Source organism: Diaphorina citri, unplaced genomic scaffold (assembly GCF_000475195.1).
Source record: "Diaphorina citri unplaced genomic scaffold, Diaci psyllid genome assembly version 1.1 scaffold1, whole genome shotgun sequence".
In the NCBI taxonomy this organism is placed as follows: domain Eukaryota; kingdom Metazoa; phylum Arthropoda; class Insecta; order Hemiptera; family Psyllidae; genus Diaphorina; species Diaphorina citri.
Genome location: NW_007377440.1, coordinates 169,138 through 187,063, shown reverse-complemented (window position 1 = coordinate 187,063; position 17,926 = coordinate 169,138). Strand labels below are relative to the sequence as shown.

Here is a 17,926-nt window from a genome sequence, read left to right as displayed (position 1 = left end):
AAATCCGCGAACATAATCGCCAAATCCGCGAACATAATCGCCAAATCCGCGAACATTGATTTTTTTCGTCCTTTTAGTGACATGTTATGTTCTGTGAGGGCAGAAAAAAATCGGAAAATTTTATTTGCATTATCAGAAAAAAAATCTGATTTTCGAGTGTAAAATAAATAAAATGATCGGATTTTCTAGTTCATATACCCGAAGGTTCATAAAATCGGAGTTCTACTGTATTATCATTAGTGTGCAATACCGTGTAGCAGAAAGAGGCTTATAATCCTTTCACAGTACAGGATAATAATATTGAGAACTATCTGGGTGTTTTAAAGCTCTGGAAAGGATTTATAAGCAACCTACGTAGCCGAGTGGGTGTCAGACTAAGCTTGGAAGTCCCGGGTTCGTTTTCCGGCGGGGGTCGAAGTTTTTTCGGCTGTATTTCTGTTTCGGGATGCACTTGGCCGCACGAGGACAATAGTGTGTAGCTAGCTACTTTCATCGAGTAGCTACCTGGCTGATAATGCCAGATTGATGATAAAAATGGAAATGGTAGTAAAGCAGTAATGCTGTGATATGTGATACGCACAAAACTTGTGAAGAGGCTCTCTGGTTCACTGCAGATTCATAATTTGATTTGATTTATTAATGCAGATTTTAACTTTGACATTTTGGAGAATTTTAGGTCCATTCATGCATGGCTTCATTGGATTTAGTAAAAATTTCCACTTGATTAGACAATATCCCAGAGTAGTCCTTCAGAAATTTACAAAATGCAAAGTGTACTTGTGTAGAAATATATTATATCGAACATTTGGAATTCTTGGTAGGTAGGTAGGTAGGTACTAAATATTATTTATTTATTTATTATTACAAATGGGGGGCACACAATCTTTTTCATACGCATCACGTTCTATGAATAATAAATGACAACACTTGATAAGATTTCACCCCTAGCGTTATACAATTCTGCTTTCTATGATAAGATTTGGAAAAAAAGGGCAGAAAGAGAAATGAGAGGAACCAAGTAAACTTGCTAGTCCCCGTGCTATGTACAATGAGTACTGTAAGGGACTTGGGGAATAAATATGGGACAGTAGGAGATTAGGAGGAAGAGAGATCGTGAGAGAAAGCAAGTGCAGAAGGGAGAGGTGAAAAAAAAAATGAAAAATAAGGTAGGAATGATCTCATTAAGTTCGTTTGTTCTTCCCTTGTGCGTGAATTAATGCTTTCCTGAACGTAATGTAAATTAATATTTCTCTCTGTTTTTAGCTCCCAAAGGTGAACTGATCCGAATTGACTTCCGGGATTCTTTCAAGCTGGAGCCCAGTGAGAATTGTAAATACGACTATCTGGAAATCAGGGACGGACCTCACGGTTACTCCAAACTTCTGGGACGATATTGTGGTTCCAGTTTTCCTCCGATGATCACGTCATCATCAAGGCATTTGTATTTGAGATTCTATTCGGATGACAATGTCGAGTATTCTGGGTTCAGAGCCGTGTACTCTTTCGTAAAGAGGCCGATCTGTGAGTACCTTGTAATAATTTTAGGCACTTGGCATATAGCACTTCGCTTCTTATAAATGACCGAGAGACAGGTTGAACTATAAATCATCGATAAAGATACAGAGCCCCAGTTAGTAGGTATAGTTGGCTATAGTCAACATGGATTCGTAACTGGGGGTTCATTAGAATCCCCTAAAACTAGGGGATTAGTTTTCAATAATTTGGGGGGGGGGGATTAAGCAAACTGATGATTCCATTTCAATTTCCAGCTGATCCTGAGCCAGAAGTGCAAGACTGTAGGTTCTTTGTATCGAACCAAGAAGGTTCCCTCAACCTGCAGTCTAACGTTAGTAAGGAGACTTTTGAAGAGAGAACCAAGACTAATCAGCCTATTGACTGTATGTGGATTATCAATGTTACCAAAGGCTGGAAGGTGAGTGGGAAAATTATTGAACTACGAAGTTCATAAATTTTGTTATTTAATTAGAAGGTAGATTTTTTTTTTCTTTTTTCAAGTCTTGAAACTGCTGCCCAGCGTATTTTTCTTTTCTTTCTGTGGGAGTTCTAATACTCGTACATTGTTTTTTTTTTTTTTTTTTTTTTTTTTTAAAAAAAATTCGCGCGATGCAAGGTGTATTCTATTCTATCTTTGTATTTCAGACATCAGACGCCCACCTTCTCCACATTCGCCCCCCCTCCCCCGCCCCACCCGGGTGGTACCACCCGTCGGAAACACACGATGGTGCCCGTGCCTCCCCCCCTTGCCCCTTCCCTCACCCGGGGCGGGGAACTTCCACATCAATTCCAAGCAGAGGCCGTCATCGAGATGACAGACTACCCTCCCGCGTCCCGCGAACCTAGCAACGGGTCCCGGCCTAGCAACGGGAGGAACCGTCCCTACTCGGTTCAATCTACCAAGTCTGCACCGGACGTTATAGTGTCCCATTGACAGTGGGAGCCTTACAAGCGACGCTTTCCCAAGCTGTTCTAGCCCGGGGACGTCGCGTCGTGTAGAAGGGTTTCTCCGTCTTGCGGTCCAAACCACACAACTCTAAAGGTCGGTCTGACTAAAAAGAGGTTAAGATAAAGGGAATACGAGCAGAATGGTTATCCTGCAGGAATATTGGTGACACAGGGTAAACCCGCGAACACTTGTAACGATTTTACTCTTACTGAAATCTCATGAGAATACGAAACGCTACCCTCTGTTAGGTAAGTCCGACCTTCGGGGTACAGAACGAATTTAAGAACGCGTATTTTTTACCCAGCTAATATTTTTTTTAAATTTATTTGTAAAGTTATACCTACTCGTACAGTTTTCCTTCCAATTGTGGAAACGAGGGAAAAAGGAAAACAAAAGTTGAGGGAACATTTTTATTTCGTTTCACTTCCAGCGAGGGTCAAAACGGAAACCCCCTGATTTGTTTTTGCTTTTTCCTTTAAAAAATGTTATTTTTGGCGTCAACAATCGTCTACGTTCTTATTCTCAGATAAATTTCATCTCCACGAAGCTTTTTATATTGCTTCGACTTTCCAACAATACACTGAATCCCTTTAAATTCTATGAATTTGATAATGATGGGACTTTGATAATAAGGCTCTTGGTGACACTTTGTATCAAAGACAAAATTATACTCAACTCCCAAATGTAGTGCGTGTTCGAGTTATTGAGCCTTTATTTTTTTGAGCTTCGATGTATTTTGTACGTTATACATATTTTTACAATAAGTAGGCCCTTTATTAGTTTTGATTTCATTTTTAATGTATAGAAAATATTGTGCGTTTTGTTACGGTTTTATGTTGTTACCATCTTCAAGTTCAAGTACAAAAAATCTGGTGTGAACATCACACGACTTTCCTTATCCTATTGAATGATGCTTATTTAGGTGTTCTTCTATTGTAACCTTTACAATATATCTAACCGTTTAGTCAGTATAGCTGAAAACCGCCAAAAAGCGGTCGACAACCGCCAAAATGCGGCCAAAATCCACCAACTGCAGCACCTATCCTAACCAAAAGTTTTGTCTTACATCTGTCACATTTGTGGACTACATACCAAATTTCAAGTCCCCAGCTCATACCGTTCCCGAGATATTATTGAATTACACCTAAAACTGCCAAAAAAAGGCCGAAATGCCGCCAAGCGTTGCACCGATCTTAACCAAAAGTTTCGTGTCGCATCCTTGTCACATTTGACAGCTGCATGCCAATTGCCAAATTTCAAGTCTCTAGCTCTTACCGTTCTCGAGATATTTTGTTTACACACAGACAGAAGGACAGACAGACACACGGACCAATGGCTCAAACTTTGGATTTAGGCTCTAGGGACCTCAAAACGTGTTTTGGCACTAAAAACTGACCATCGAAAATTTTTTGATAACGATTAAAATTAAAGTAAAAGCTCATCTCTTCAAATAATATCACAACCCCTGTTTTTGTACCATGCAGCAATTGGTTTACATTCTCAATATTAGAATCGATATCTTGTCTGATGCACTACCAAACATCGAGATGATTTCAATAATGCAACTTTTTTCCAGAAAATTTATGATGACTGTCGCTCATTAATCTCATTTTACTCTAAAACAATATTATAGAATATATTATGTAGAAGCCTAACTCAAAATATCTAACAAATGCAAGTGTTGAAGAACAGAGAAATGCGTGTGTTAAAATTTGGTCTATGACATTAAATATTAGTTGACAATCATAAAAAAAGAAGAAAAATACTGAATTAGAAAAAAAAGAACATTTAAATGATTCCAATGTATGGACAACCGATAAAGTTGACTTTGAATATTTGTATTGCAATGGTTAAGATTTTTATCTCACAAATTTATGTTCATTGGATATCAAATCTTGGAAATGAATAAAACGTTTTCTGGTGTAAAATAACACCATCACTCCGATTTTGATGATAATCATTTCATCCACAATACTTAATATTCTACATAAAATTTATAAATCTTTTTTTTTTTTTTTTAATCTTTAGCTGTCCATACAATAAACAATAACAAATCTATATTGAACGAATATTAAATTTCCAATATTAAATAAATAAGAAATATCTCCATACAATAAGGCACATATTTTGTTAAAAATTTATAATCAAAAGTACATTCTACATCACTTCCTCTTCCTCACATTTAAACTTTATCCCTTAACATATTCGCTAGCTTGCAGGTGTTACAAGGCCTAAGACTGCAAGAGGGAAATTTAAAATCAAGATACGCGACTTTCTATTATAAACTGACTGTGGTTCAGGGACTATTAATATTATAATTTACACCTTAAACGTTTGAACATTTTGTAAAGAAAAAGAAACATATTTCCAAACTCATATGAAATTAAACGGTAAAAATCACTGACATGGACTTTGTCAAATTTATAGCTGTACCTCTCGTTGCTATCAAATGGGAGTGGAACTTCATTGGGAGTCCCGTTACTTTTAGTATTGCCTATCATGTATCTCAGCTTTGCTACATCACAAGAAGATCATTTAATGTAAGTACGTAAAGCGAAATCATTTGACAAAACCCACTATTAACACAACTATTAAAACATTGTTACATGGTGAAAAGAACTAAAAAAAAAAGGTGAATATAACAAAAAAGAATATAATAATAACTACTACATAAACAAAATTCACAATACATTCTGTTAAAATAAAGCAAAAGATTTTATGAAGATCTGTGACACAAACATTGAGAAAAATATACACAAACTATACAATTCTATGTACACTGCTTTGCAGTAATTCAGGTTAAAATATGTCACTTGCGTTTTTAAAACTCTCGCTCAGAGAAGATATATTATCGGCATTTTAAGAATAGTTTAGTTAGGAAATCTATACAAAAAGGTTGAACCAAATGAATTACATAAAATAAAAGAGAAAATATCCATACAACTTAATTTGTACTACGGTGAAGCAGTCCAAAATTATTTACCAGAAAGTTTCCTCAACTTTCCAAACATAAAAAAAACATTGAATTTCATTTTCTTTTCGAAAAATTTGTAGCAGAAAAGAAACTTTTCTCGCATTTCTTTTCCTTAAAAAAAGGAAGAAAGAGAAAGTCTCAGTGGGTCACTTTCTTCGAATTGGATTTCTGAATGACTATACATTAAACATACAAGTTATTAATGAGTACAGAAGCACAAGGAAATTAGGAAAAGCACAAGGAAGATATACAAAAACACAAGTATATACAGATATTTTACAGAAAGAATTCAGTGAGACGAGTTCAATGATCTTGAATAGGGTGGCTATGTCCGAAATCATAACGGGAATTCCAGGAAAGACTATGGCAAAACGTCCTATTCAAAACCTTCTCAGTCCTCAATTGTAGGCGATTGAATTGGCATGGAAGAGTGACGCAAACATTTGATTATTTTATTTGTACATACATATTATTCGTACCTAACGGAATAATAAAAAAATATGGCATCAAGTTTCAATTTAACATCGGTAAAAATGGAGTTCAACTTTTTTTTGTAATTAAAAAAAAAAAATACAATCTACATCTTGAGAGCTTATAGAGAGATAGTGAAAAATAAAATACCAGACTGAGACTAATGACCTGTTCAGTCTCAATGAGTTCTATAGAGTTTGTAACTCTTCCTGATATTATGACTAGCAAAGCATTCAATATCTACAATTGAGGGATCATAAGACACTGATAGGAATGAAATACCCATCCTCCTTTATACCCCAAAACCAGAAATAATCACACTGAATACTCTTTACGCCTACCCAGAGGTAAAGGGGTTAGGTACATGGACTCGTACTCCAGAGGTCGGTGGTTCTTGGTAAACAAGAGACCCTCCTGTCAAAACATTTCATATTTGATGAAAATTTGACAAAATATGAGCCATGAAGCGTTCAGCATTACGTAGTATATGTATGTGCGAGTATAGGGACGCATGATTCACAAAGGTATAAGGTATCTTCTATTAAGAATTTCGATAACTATCCCTCAGCTCAGTTGAGATATCGCCTACAGCGCATGGCCAAACAATGGCAAGATATCTTGTTATCATCTTCAATAGGAAACTTATAGTCATACGTTAGTTCTTCTCCTTTGTTAATTTTGCGCAGAGCGAAGATGATAATGTGAGGTTTGCCCATAATTTCCACCACGCGAGAGTAACAATTGGGCTGAAAGTAAAAACATTACACAAATTATTATATAAATTTCACTAAAGATTAATAATTATTGTTTAGTATACGAGTCGTATTAAAAAATATTCCCTTATTTATATTTTATTTATTATTATTATTTTTTTTTTAATCCCATGAAAATTGGCAAAATGGTGACATCAATACTTACATCACAGGAATGGTTAATGAACCGGGCCGCATTTCCTTTCATCGTGGCATCAATGACAAACCGATCATCAATCTTGAACATATAGCAACCGATGCCTTTGTCCATGTACTGCTTTTCTCTCTTATCCGAGACTGAAGCTCGTATGACCTATGCAAAGTAAGAAATATTTCAATATAGGTAAATGATAGAACTAAATCAGCCTATTCTAGGCACTGAAATGTTTCCATACAAAGGCGATAAGTGAAGTTCTTTTTTGAGAAGTTAAAAATAGCGCTTTTTAATAATTTTAATTTAAAGTTTTCGATAGGTTGAATAAATTTGGACCCAGCAAATTAGGCACACAAATATTGTTCTTTGCTTGTCCCCCAAACGAGTTGTTAACTATTTGTCTACATCGTATATCTTTCATCTTTGTATCTATTCTTCCATTTATATTTTTTATCTATCTCTTCATCTACTCCTTTCCCCTTTGGTTGGGTGGAAGAGCTCACTGTGTGAGAATCCTGCCATAAAGCCCTAAAAAAAAAAAAAAAAAAAAAAAAAAAAAAAAAAATAAAAAGTAATGAGGTAAAATACTACACACCCAAAGAAATTATGTATCTTGAACTAAAATTCCAAGGAAAACTTTAGTAAATAATTAAAATATTAATCGTTATTGTTTGTTTGAGTCCCAAGTTTTATTTAACTACCTAATTAATTTTCCTGCCTCCTGTTAAGTTACCATTTTTGCTTTTAACAACATACCTTATTGATAAAAGATGTTCTTGCCCATACAAGAACTTCAATATTGTTGTATTTGTTTTGAAATTGATAATCGATTTCTACTCTAAGAAAAATGTTGGGAGTTTAATTTTTTTTCTTTCCAAATCAACCCAAGTCGTTGTGGTCACCTTTATTCTATAGGTAAATAGAATTGCGATTTATGTCAAGAAAAGCATATCTCACTTCCTAGGTATTGTGTTCATTTTAGAGTACTTTATTATTATTATTTTAACTATTATTTTCGTTTTCAGAAAGAAAAGACCCCTAAAAGTTAGTTAAGAAGTTTTAGGTATTTGAATGGAAGATCTGATATATCTAAATAGTTCAATGCCAATAGTTTTCGCTTTTCCACCACAAATCGAACTAGCAAAATACCTTTTGATCCTTTATCCCTAACTTTAGAATCTATGATCTAATGTTTTCGCATTATGTTCAACTCTCAAGTTGAAGCACTTTTTCCTGAAAACACATTGAAAATTAATTCCCAAATTTATTGGCATTAAAGTAATTGTGATGAACGATGAACGTAACAGTATTTATTACTTTCCCTACTACGTTTAGTTTCAAATTATTGTGAATACTTTCAACGAATTTATACATATAGGTAATAGGTTTTTGAACAATGCTCCAATATTTATATTATTCTCTATGGTTAACATGACTTCATTTATGTGATTTCACTAATGTGAGGAAATTTCAGACACATTATTTCACCGCCATCAATGTCACAGAGACAGAACAATCCTCTTCCATGAATATCAGAACGGAATACAGTGAGCGTTCTCTTGGCCAATGCCCCTAGATGTCGATATCGCAGTGTAGTGGGCAGATTGGCTGAGCTTCGCCTGTAAAGAGAAAGAAAAACATTGACAACGTAGGTAGGTACATAAAAGTCAAATTCCCTGCATTGAATTCACTCCTGAGACGAATCTCCTTCCAAGAATTGGTCACTTCCCGTAACTTATGAAACACTGAGAGCACTGAGATTAAAGCCCACCTCTGTGGCCGAGTGGTCACTGACTCTCAACTCGTAGGTGCTGGGTTCGAATCCCGGCCAGGGCGGAAATTTCCTAACCAGACTTTTCCGTTCTTGGATAGGCATGGATGTAAAAGAATGTGCCTTGATGTAATGTGAAAGCGGCACCGAGGTACAACTAATAATAATAATAATAATAATAATAATAATAATAATAATAATAATAATAATAATAATAATAATAAAAGCATTTTATTAATTTTTCAACTCACCTGTTAGCATACAACTCATTGCTATCCGGCGCTGCATGCAACAGACGTGGTGGCTTTCTATGAGGGGAACACAGCCACGCAAACATGTCGTACTTTCTCTTGCTACATTTCCATATTTCCGTGCGAGCACAGCTGTCCGCGGGAAGGTGTGATTGGTCTTTGTTGTGAGATGAATCCGAGTCGTCATAGTTCATGAAATGACCACCAGGAATTTGTCCTAAGAGGATAAAACACATTGGATTAGAAGTTTTCATAGTCCTAGCTAGGAGGAATTAATGACCAAATGTTAGTACTCGTTATTTACTTTAATACCTGAAAAATACATGTGATGTGAATGACTAAGAAACAAACAAGGACTAAACCTCATAAAGACCAAAATTATTACCTGTTGTTTGAAAACTACACGAGTGATAGTAATTCACTAAAGATAAGAATTGTGAATATGTGATAAACTCACCCAGGATATGCTTGACAGTTTTATTCTCCTTTCCCAGTGACTTCAGTTTCTTGAGTGTACTCGCAGGCAATGGTGGCAGCTGCTGTTCTAACCTCGTCGCTTGTACAGCGTCAAACACTTTCTTCCAAGCTTCGTCCAGATCAGAAGATTGACAACAGAACGCGCCATCGGAAGATTTGATTTCGAAAACGATTTTCTGTGTGGTATTTTTACTTGGCGATGGCGTCGGCTCTTGTAGATTCCAAGTGATGTTTTCTTTCTCTTCCATGTCCAAGTTAGATTTGCTGTGATTAATTTCTTGACTCTCCTCTGATTTCTTGTCACTTCGCTTTTCTGAAGCTGCCTCTTTCTTCGGTGATTCGACTAGTTTTCTTGCTGGTAACTCGCTTATTCTTACTGGAGATCCATTTGTTTTTATTGGTGGCCGTTGTGATCTTACGGGTGACGTTTGGATTTTCATAGATAAATTAGTTTGTGTTTCGCTAACGTTTGGCAGTTCACAATCATCAAGATTTGGTAACTTGTTGGAATATTGTCCTTCATAGCTTTCTTTGTTGTCTATTGGAGGATTTTCCACTACCTGAGATTCAACCAACTTTTCAGCGACATTTCTATCAGTGTCGGAATCAAATTGATTAAGCCTTTCTAGATCTTGTTTGATTTGTTTTTCGAATTCTTCAAGATAAGATGCACAGTTGAAATGGATTTCTTTGATGTTCTTTTCTTCTTTCTGAAGTTGCTCTGATTTCTTATCGGACTCGTCGAAAAAGTCATACTCTTTACTTCTATCTCCATTCAGTTTGCTCGGTTCAGGAGAGTTGCATGTAAAGGTATAATGATCATTTATGTCTGAGTTGGAACTATTTAGTACAATATTTTCTTTATAAGTTTCCAGCGGACTTTGTTGTTGAGAAAGGAGATTGGAGTAATTTGACAATTTCGAGGATACAGGAGATGGTTGCTTGCTATCAATATTTGGTAGATAGCTTAGACTAGACATATCCAATGTAATATTGTCAGCAGAATAAATATTTGGCATAGAATTAAATTGTCCAGTTACATTTGAAGAATTCGAACTGAAATCAGTAAATTGCTTAGTATAATCGTTGTAAGACTTTTCATTTCTGCCATTTTTCTTGTCAGAATTCTTAGAATACACTTTGTAAACTTTGGGTAGGAGATTAGTTTTCATATCCGGGGATTTTTTCATCAGCGCTGTTGATGTTGATTTGAACTTTTTGCTTGGAGGAGGATAAACTCTTATTTTCTCATTGTTAAAAGTTAGAGATGGTGATTTTTTGCACTTTTTATTTAATTTAGTTTTCTCCTTCTTTGATAGTGGTGATGTGGAATTCACACTAGGTTGCTGTGCCATTTGCAAAGTGACTAATTCATTTTTCTTTGGTAAGGGAGGAAAATTAGGTAGCTTGGAATCTATCTTTATATCACAGATCTGATTGATTTTTGGTTTGCTATTTATGTCTACAGAGTGTAATTTACTAATGCTTGCAGCTAAACTATTATCACAGCCAAAATTGTCGTTGTTCAGTTTGGACTTGAGACTATTTACATTTCCTTCAGCATTGATAGAAGTTGATTGTGTGTTCGCTAATCTTTGTACACTTTTCGGTAGAATTTTGAGTTTTTTATACTGAATAAATTTCTTCTTTGGTGACTTGGAATAAAGTAGACGATTCTGTAGTGCACTGTCTACTCGTATACATGTAGGTGTGTCTGGAGTTTGAACAGAATTAGTCCGTATGGTGTTAGTTCTCGGATAGTCTATGTATACGGAAGGGTTGTGTAGCAAAGTTTGATTAGTAGACATAGTTTTCTGTCGTTGTTGTACAGGGGAAGAGGTTGGTGCTGCGATTGGTAACAAATCTTCAGTATAACTCATGGGGGCTGATGCTTCTTCTGTCTTAATGGTAGTTTTTTGTGTCGTAGATTTTACAACTTTCACACAGTCCACTTGATTACTATTATACGATGTTTTCTTGTAGTAATGTTTAGTTTGTGTTTTCTGAATAGTTCTCACTTGTTTGGTTGCAATTTTCGGTTCGTTATTGATGATAATTTGTGGCTGGGTTACATTTTGCATGGAAGGCACATTGTTTACTACGATATACGTTTGCGGAGTATTTACCATGGAGTAAGTAGGTTGGTAAGTAATATACTGCGGCATTATATTGGGTTGGACAACAACAGTAGGTTGTATTGTGTAAGTGGATGGAGCTATGGCGATGTATTGAGGCTGTGGAGTTTGGATATAAGAAAGCTGAGGGACCTGTGGTACTTGTGATGGTTGTATCATGAGTGTAGGCGCTTGGGTGTTTTGTTGAAATGTGAAAGGTGGTCTCCCTTTGCCATTGATATCCAAGTCTACATTGAAGTAAGAGTTCTCAGTGTCATTGTTCATAATGAACGTTTGATTGTTATCCACCACTTGATTGTTCAGCATTTGATTGTTTATCACAACTTGGGAATTTTCAAATAAGTCAAGATAGTTCTGATCTCCTGATGGAATCTGTTGTATGCTTGTGTTGAACTGAGGCGTTACTTGAGCTGGGGGTGTTTGCATTATCCATTGGTCTTGTTTCATGCTATTCATAAGTACTGGCAAATTAGAAGACAAAGAAGAACTTGAGATATTATTAATGAGTGAAAGTTGTGGTGTCCCCTGTTGTACTATAGTGTCCAAGTACTGTGGTTGAATCATTTGCTCTACTGAAACATTATGGTTCTGAATGGATGTTGTGTAGTTAACTTCCTCGTTAATTGCTTCGTGTAGTCCTACTAGTTCTTCCTCCCCTTCACTGTCACTTGATAACAAATACTCGACCACTGTACAATCACTGAGATGATTTTGATAGCTACATGTAGTACGATATGTTCTATGACATCTTACACAAGTCACTGGCTCTTCAGAACTTTCCATATCTTCCTCATCACTATCATTCATACCGTCTACTTGCTGTAAAAGTTCTACAGAAGAATTTACAAACTTCTTGGTCCAATCTTTCTCTCGTCTATTATCCTCTTGTATCTTTACATGCAGAATAGCAGCGTTGTCTTCAACAGGGTCATTCAATATATCGTCGTATCGCAGAAGAAAATCGTTCATGAAAAGTCCATCAATAAACTCGTGATGGAGGTCTTTAAATATAGCGTCTTTTACTTCAGGTGTTAGAAGCTGATTGTCATCCGTGTCTTCCTTCGTACAAATCTGATCCACCATGACTGTTAGAACATCTTTCACTGTATCATTGTGAAGGGTAGAACCACATTTCCCACTCATTATCTCGTGAGACACTGTCACATTAACCCCCTGATCTTCACTGTCCATAAGGAAATATTCGGTCTTGGTTTTGACATCATATTCTATCATCTTGTAAGGTTCACGCGTGGACCAGAATAGACGAGAACAGTGAAAGTCTACGGGAATTGTCAAATCTTCATCATCGCAAACAGTCAGTATGTTTTTCCCGAAGGAATGAATCTTGAAAGCGCCAATCATAAGTTTAATACTGTCTGCTGGGAGGTGTTTTCTTCTTTTGTAATTCTGCTCTACATAGATAGGTCTATTCACAAACAAGTTATCTTCAAGTTTACATGAATTCTTTCCAAATTCTTCAGCATGAACATTACAATAAATCATTTTACTTTCAAGGAAATAACACTTGCTCTTCTTAGCACATACAAAGTGGTAGGTGTTGAAACAATTCTTAGAGCAACATCCTACAGTGGCTCCTCTTTTACTACAGTAAGTACATTGGATGAATTTGCTTCTTTTGATAGCGCTATGAATATTTTGCAACGAGCCATCTACCTCTTCAAATACTTCAGAAGACCACAGAGCACAGTTACAATGTACCCACTCGTTCTGTCCACAATACAAGAGGCGCCCTTCTAAGCTATCGATTCCCTCACCTAGCTTCTTACACAATACACAAGGTCTATTATCTTCTTCATTTTGTGTACTGAGAATGTATTTGGACTTCTCATTTTTCATTCCATTTCCTTGGGATTTCTTGCTGATATTTTCCGTTTCTTCTAAATTTTTAGCCTTCTGGTTAACGTTCCAATTTGTTCCAACACTATTTTGCTTTAGCTTATTTCTCTGCTTAATGGCATCGAATATCAAATTGGTTTCATTGAACAAATCTTGTTTCATGAGCATATCTGTTTCACTATGAACATTATTGTCGAGCCATGAGAGAATTTCTTGAACAATATCACTGTAGAGTTCTAACAAATCCACACAGTCTATACTATAAAGTACATTCAAAATATCATTGTGTAAATCCAGAAACGACCTGTACTCGTAATTATCAATCTTTTCTTTTATGGAAATCAAATTCTTCGACGTTTTAAAATTGTCTACGATCGCGGGCGGGAATTTTAGATCAAAATCTCGTTTTGCATTGAACAAATTATTGCAGAGAGAATTGTTTTCTTTGAACTCTAACTCATTTGAAGAATCCAGGCTAACACCTCTCTTACTAGGTAATTTACTTGCTTTCACATTAATATCATCTAGCGCTTCGATAATCAGGTCAGATCGTTGATCTTGACTTAGATTTAAATCTGGATCTGAACCACTCAGAGATTTAGACTTGACAACTGAGTTGTACTTTTTCCTCTTGATTTTCTTTAGCTCGCTGGCGGAAGATGTGTTTGTATTCCATTTGAGAAGTTCGAATAATTTCTTGTTTGTTTTTAAACTGTTGAGTATATTGAGACTATTAAGTTTGATTTCCTTTTCGTGGTCACTTTGTACATTTGGAGGACTTGGAGTTTTATCAACGTCTTCTTCATTGTAGCAATACCTGGAAACAGAATGCACAATTAGTAAGTCAAGTAATCCATCTAATCCACAAACAAGATTATCCACAAGAAGGAAATATTTGATTCTTACAAATTATGCACTCGAGCCCACTGATTCTGATTTTATAGAAATAATAATTGTACTTACTGACAAATGCGGCTCTCAGAATTAGTTGGAGCCTGTTGTTTTCCTTTATACAATGTCTTGTTACATTCTGTATGAATCCACCTCTTGCACTTTATGCAGTGTATCATCTGGAAATCAAGGACATTGAAATTTACTATACGTTTCCTCAGCTTCTTGTTGACATATTGGTAGACATATTCACTTCACAAAAATCTCAAATACCTATAACTTCACCTCCTTTTAAATGTTACTTGGTAACATATGCTCAAGATTAAAAACAATCGGACAAAATAAAAGAACTCACTTTGTTTGTAACCTACTTCTACACATCATACACTAAATGGCTTTGATTTATGACGGAAAGCTATCTACCTGATGTTGTCTCTCTCCACTCATACACTCGGCATGGTAACAGGTCAAGCATTGACGACATGAAATTTGACTCAAGCCGCTGCCATACTGAGAGCAAACCTCGCAGCGGACACAACTTGGGCACAGCCAGTCTTTGACAGACGATGAGGGGATGGGGAGAAGAGAAAGGGGTCGTGGCCCAAGGATGCTGTGGAGACAATACTCGTGGTATGGCTCACAGCAGATAAGACAGTGAAGCAGCTGACACTGAAATGAGAGAAATGAACATAACATTACTAATCCTCCATTCTGATATGTTGCTCCCGAGAGTTACACTACAGCTTTGGTAACAAAGCTGATGCTTTGGACAAATATACTACACACGAATGCAATGAAAATAAATTAGGATTGATTTTTTTTCTCTATCATGTACCTCAAACTTCATTCTCCCAAAGTATTCATTAAAAAGTAAGGATTAGTTGTAAATTCAGCAGACAACATTGTATCGAGAGTGTGGGCACTTAACACATTTCTGATTCTGAAAGTATTGTTCACCAGATATTTTATGGAAAATACTGCTTACCTGATCAAACCCAGCACTTCCACAGAGGAAACAAATAGCAAGGGGAAATTCTGGCTGAGATCCAACCAAAGCAAAGCCAGTTTCACAGACTTCATCAGGGTCATAGTTCTGCCAATAGTCAATGGATATTAGCTGATCTTTCTTCAGGAGCTCAGGGTCCTCCCAGAAGTCTTGTAGCTTCCTTGCCTGTTATAGATGAAAAGTGAAATCAAATTAGGAGGAATTTTAAGGATGAATAAACCTTTGAATCAAACTATGGTAAAATGTTTAATTTACAAATAATATGCTATAGGTACCTATGGAATATCTAAACAAATATGTAATGATTTTGAAGAGCAAAATTAACCCCACTCAAATTAAAAACATTATTACCTAAACTCCTAAACATATCAATTTTCTATAAACGTCTTTATGACGTCATGTTAGCGTAGGACTTACAATAGATTTATCCAAAACTTGTGAGGATGCTTCATAAGGCAAGGATTTTGTAGAGATCTGATCTGATGGTTCTTCAAGTAAATCTTCTTTGCTGAAATCAAAAGCATTGAATTTTAAACATTAAACAATGTAGACCACCTAAAATTGTAGATTTACAACTGTACGGGTGAAGAATAAAGTAAGAAAAAAAAAAAAAATCTTAAGCATTTGCCCTAGAACTTTATACTTAATTTACTATAGGAGATACTAATAAACTTTAATTCCATAGTTTCTGTTTTAATATCTTAGTAATTTCACAGGGGAATCAATTTTCACCTTGATGTATCACCAGCTGTTTCACTCTCTTCTGATGATTCCTTGCTTGTTGTGGAACTTTTCTTTGCAGTGACTTCATCAGCTTCTAAAGACAGAAGAAAAGAATAAATGGGAATTAGTAGGTACCTAACCAATCAATAGCTTTTATGCTGATTTATCATCCCTACCAAACTCGGTTTCACAAGGGCTGGTAAATTGTAGTTTTTTTTCCTCCAAGCATAAAAGTGATGGTTGATAATAAAGACATAACATTCCACTTATGAAAAGAGATTTTTGTAGGCCCAAGTGTTATTCCTCTGTTGAAAATAATAGTGCTACTTGGATGTATTTGAACTCACTCTGACTAGTAGAACTCAGCTGATCCTGATGGTCAACAATGGTTGCCACAGGAAGTTTCAACACAACCGATGCACTCCGACAAACATGTTTGATCCTTGGTCCTTTCACATTAGTTGCTTCTGCTTTGAGCCTATTCTCTGCAAAACCAGGTTTGAAACTGCTAGCTGTACTCTCTTTGTTCCAAACTTTCTTGTTCAAAATGTTTTTCCGTGACTTGAGCAAAGATGCGAGACTAATGCTTTCTTCTTTTTTTGTTTTGCTTACATTTTGAATTGGTTTCAGTCCTTCATCTCCTGTAAAACAAATTAATGTGAAAAACATATACATACAGCATAAGTATTTTTAAATGAAGGTGAGTTATACATAGGGAACTTCAAATATCATCCCCTCAGATTTTATTTATTAATTTAAATTAAGTCATCTAATCAACTTGTGTGGTAGTGAAGCCAACACTATAGGTACGTAAACCAAATTAGGATTGATAGAGGAATGTTAAACATCAAAAAATGTTGATTTTTACTTACCATTTAATTGTACCCATGATTCACTTGGTGAAAACAATCCATCCTGAACTTTGTAGTCAGATGCAATATTAAGTCTTGCTTTTCTCAAAATGCCATTGCCTGATTTGAAATCATTGCTTCCAGTTTGATCAGTCTTTGATAATACTAAACTATTGTTTGGTAACTTAATACTATTTGATATTTTATTTACATTTGTACATCGGAATGGGTTGGACTTCAAAGAACTTTTATTTTTGACATTGATTTCATAGATTTTCTTCTTTAAAAGCTGACCAGCTTTTTCAGTTTCAAAACTTGAAAAGCCTTTGAAGGGTAAACTCTGAAACAGAGAGAAAGTTGCAATTGATTGATATTTACCAGAAGTACTTAGCTTGCGATGGATAACATAACATGAAACCTTAAGTTTCATCTCTACTGTAAACAATAATACCTAGTAGGTACCAACAGAGTACAATTTATTATTGAAGCTTGATGCTTAATCAGACTATTAAAAATCACAATACAGGCACCTATCTGGACCATATTTTCTGATTTAAAGTAGGGTAAGGGAGAAGACTTATAGCAAAAATTGTATGGCCTTGAAGTTGTGCCATTTTATCAGCACAAATGTTTGAGGCTTTGGTATGTTACTTGGGATGATATTTTTGTGTTTTATTAGAGGATACCATTCTAAATGAACAACTGAGTAATATATTTACCTCCTCCGTGTTATCTTTGCCAAAAAAAGAGCTGAAAACATCAAGTCCTTGAGAGATTTGCTTTGCAATGAGCAAAGAATCATGCTTGGCTACTTCGTTCTTCTTGATGGAGATTAGTGTCAGATTTTTTTGCCTGCATTTTAAGGGTTTTGCAGGGAACTTGTACTTCATTATGAACCCTACATTTAAAAGATTCAAGCCGTGTTCAAAGCACCCTAAAAATAATTAAATTAAAAATCACAAATTAATGAAACAAGAAAAAACTATCGTTTATTACATTTTTTTGAGTGAATTTTTTTGTTTTGTTTTGTTGTTTGTTTAGATTTTTTTCAACGCCTCGAGGCAGCTGATTCGCCACAGAGGTAATGACTCACCACAGAGGTCGTTACTGCGCTATTGATACAACGAGCCCGCGAATTTGAATTTTTAA

The 17,926-nt window shown here is 35.7% G+C and overlaps 2 protein-coding genes across 2 annotated transcripts in view; one reads left to right on the top strand and one right to left on the bottom strand.

Moving 5' to 3' along the window:
* The window catches only part of LOC103505164 (low-density lipoprotein receptor-related protein 6), a 12,245-nt gene extending 9,207 nt beyond the window's left edge, over positions 1-3,038 (top strand). Inside the window, exon 8 of the mRNA XM_017443243.2 lies at positions 2,161-3,038. Within this exon, the coding sequence (XP_017298732.1) occupies positions 2,161-2,449 (289 nt within the window). The 3' untranslated portion in view covers positions 2,450-3,038. The remainder of the gene's footprint in view (positions 1-2,160) is intronic.
* Positions 3,039-4,112: 1,074 nt separating this feature from the next.
* LOC103505070 (histone-lysine N-methyltransferase trithorax) lies at positions 4,113-17,795 on the bottom strand. Its single transcript, XM_026820295.1, is given in 13 exon segments — positions 4,113-6,655; positions 6,828-7,017; positions 8,294-8,434; positions 8,838-9,054; positions 9,295-14,123; positions 14,270-14,376; positions 14,621-14,866; positions 15,183-15,368; positions 15,621-15,711; positions 15,936-16,020; positions 16,274-16,567; positions 16,799-17,117; positions 17,497-17,795. Coding segments are annotated over 13 exon segments (7,053 nt in total). The 5' UTR covers positions 17,668-17,795; the 3' UTR covers positions 4,113-6,478.
* Between the last annotated feature and the right edge of the window lie 131 nt (positions 17,796-17,926).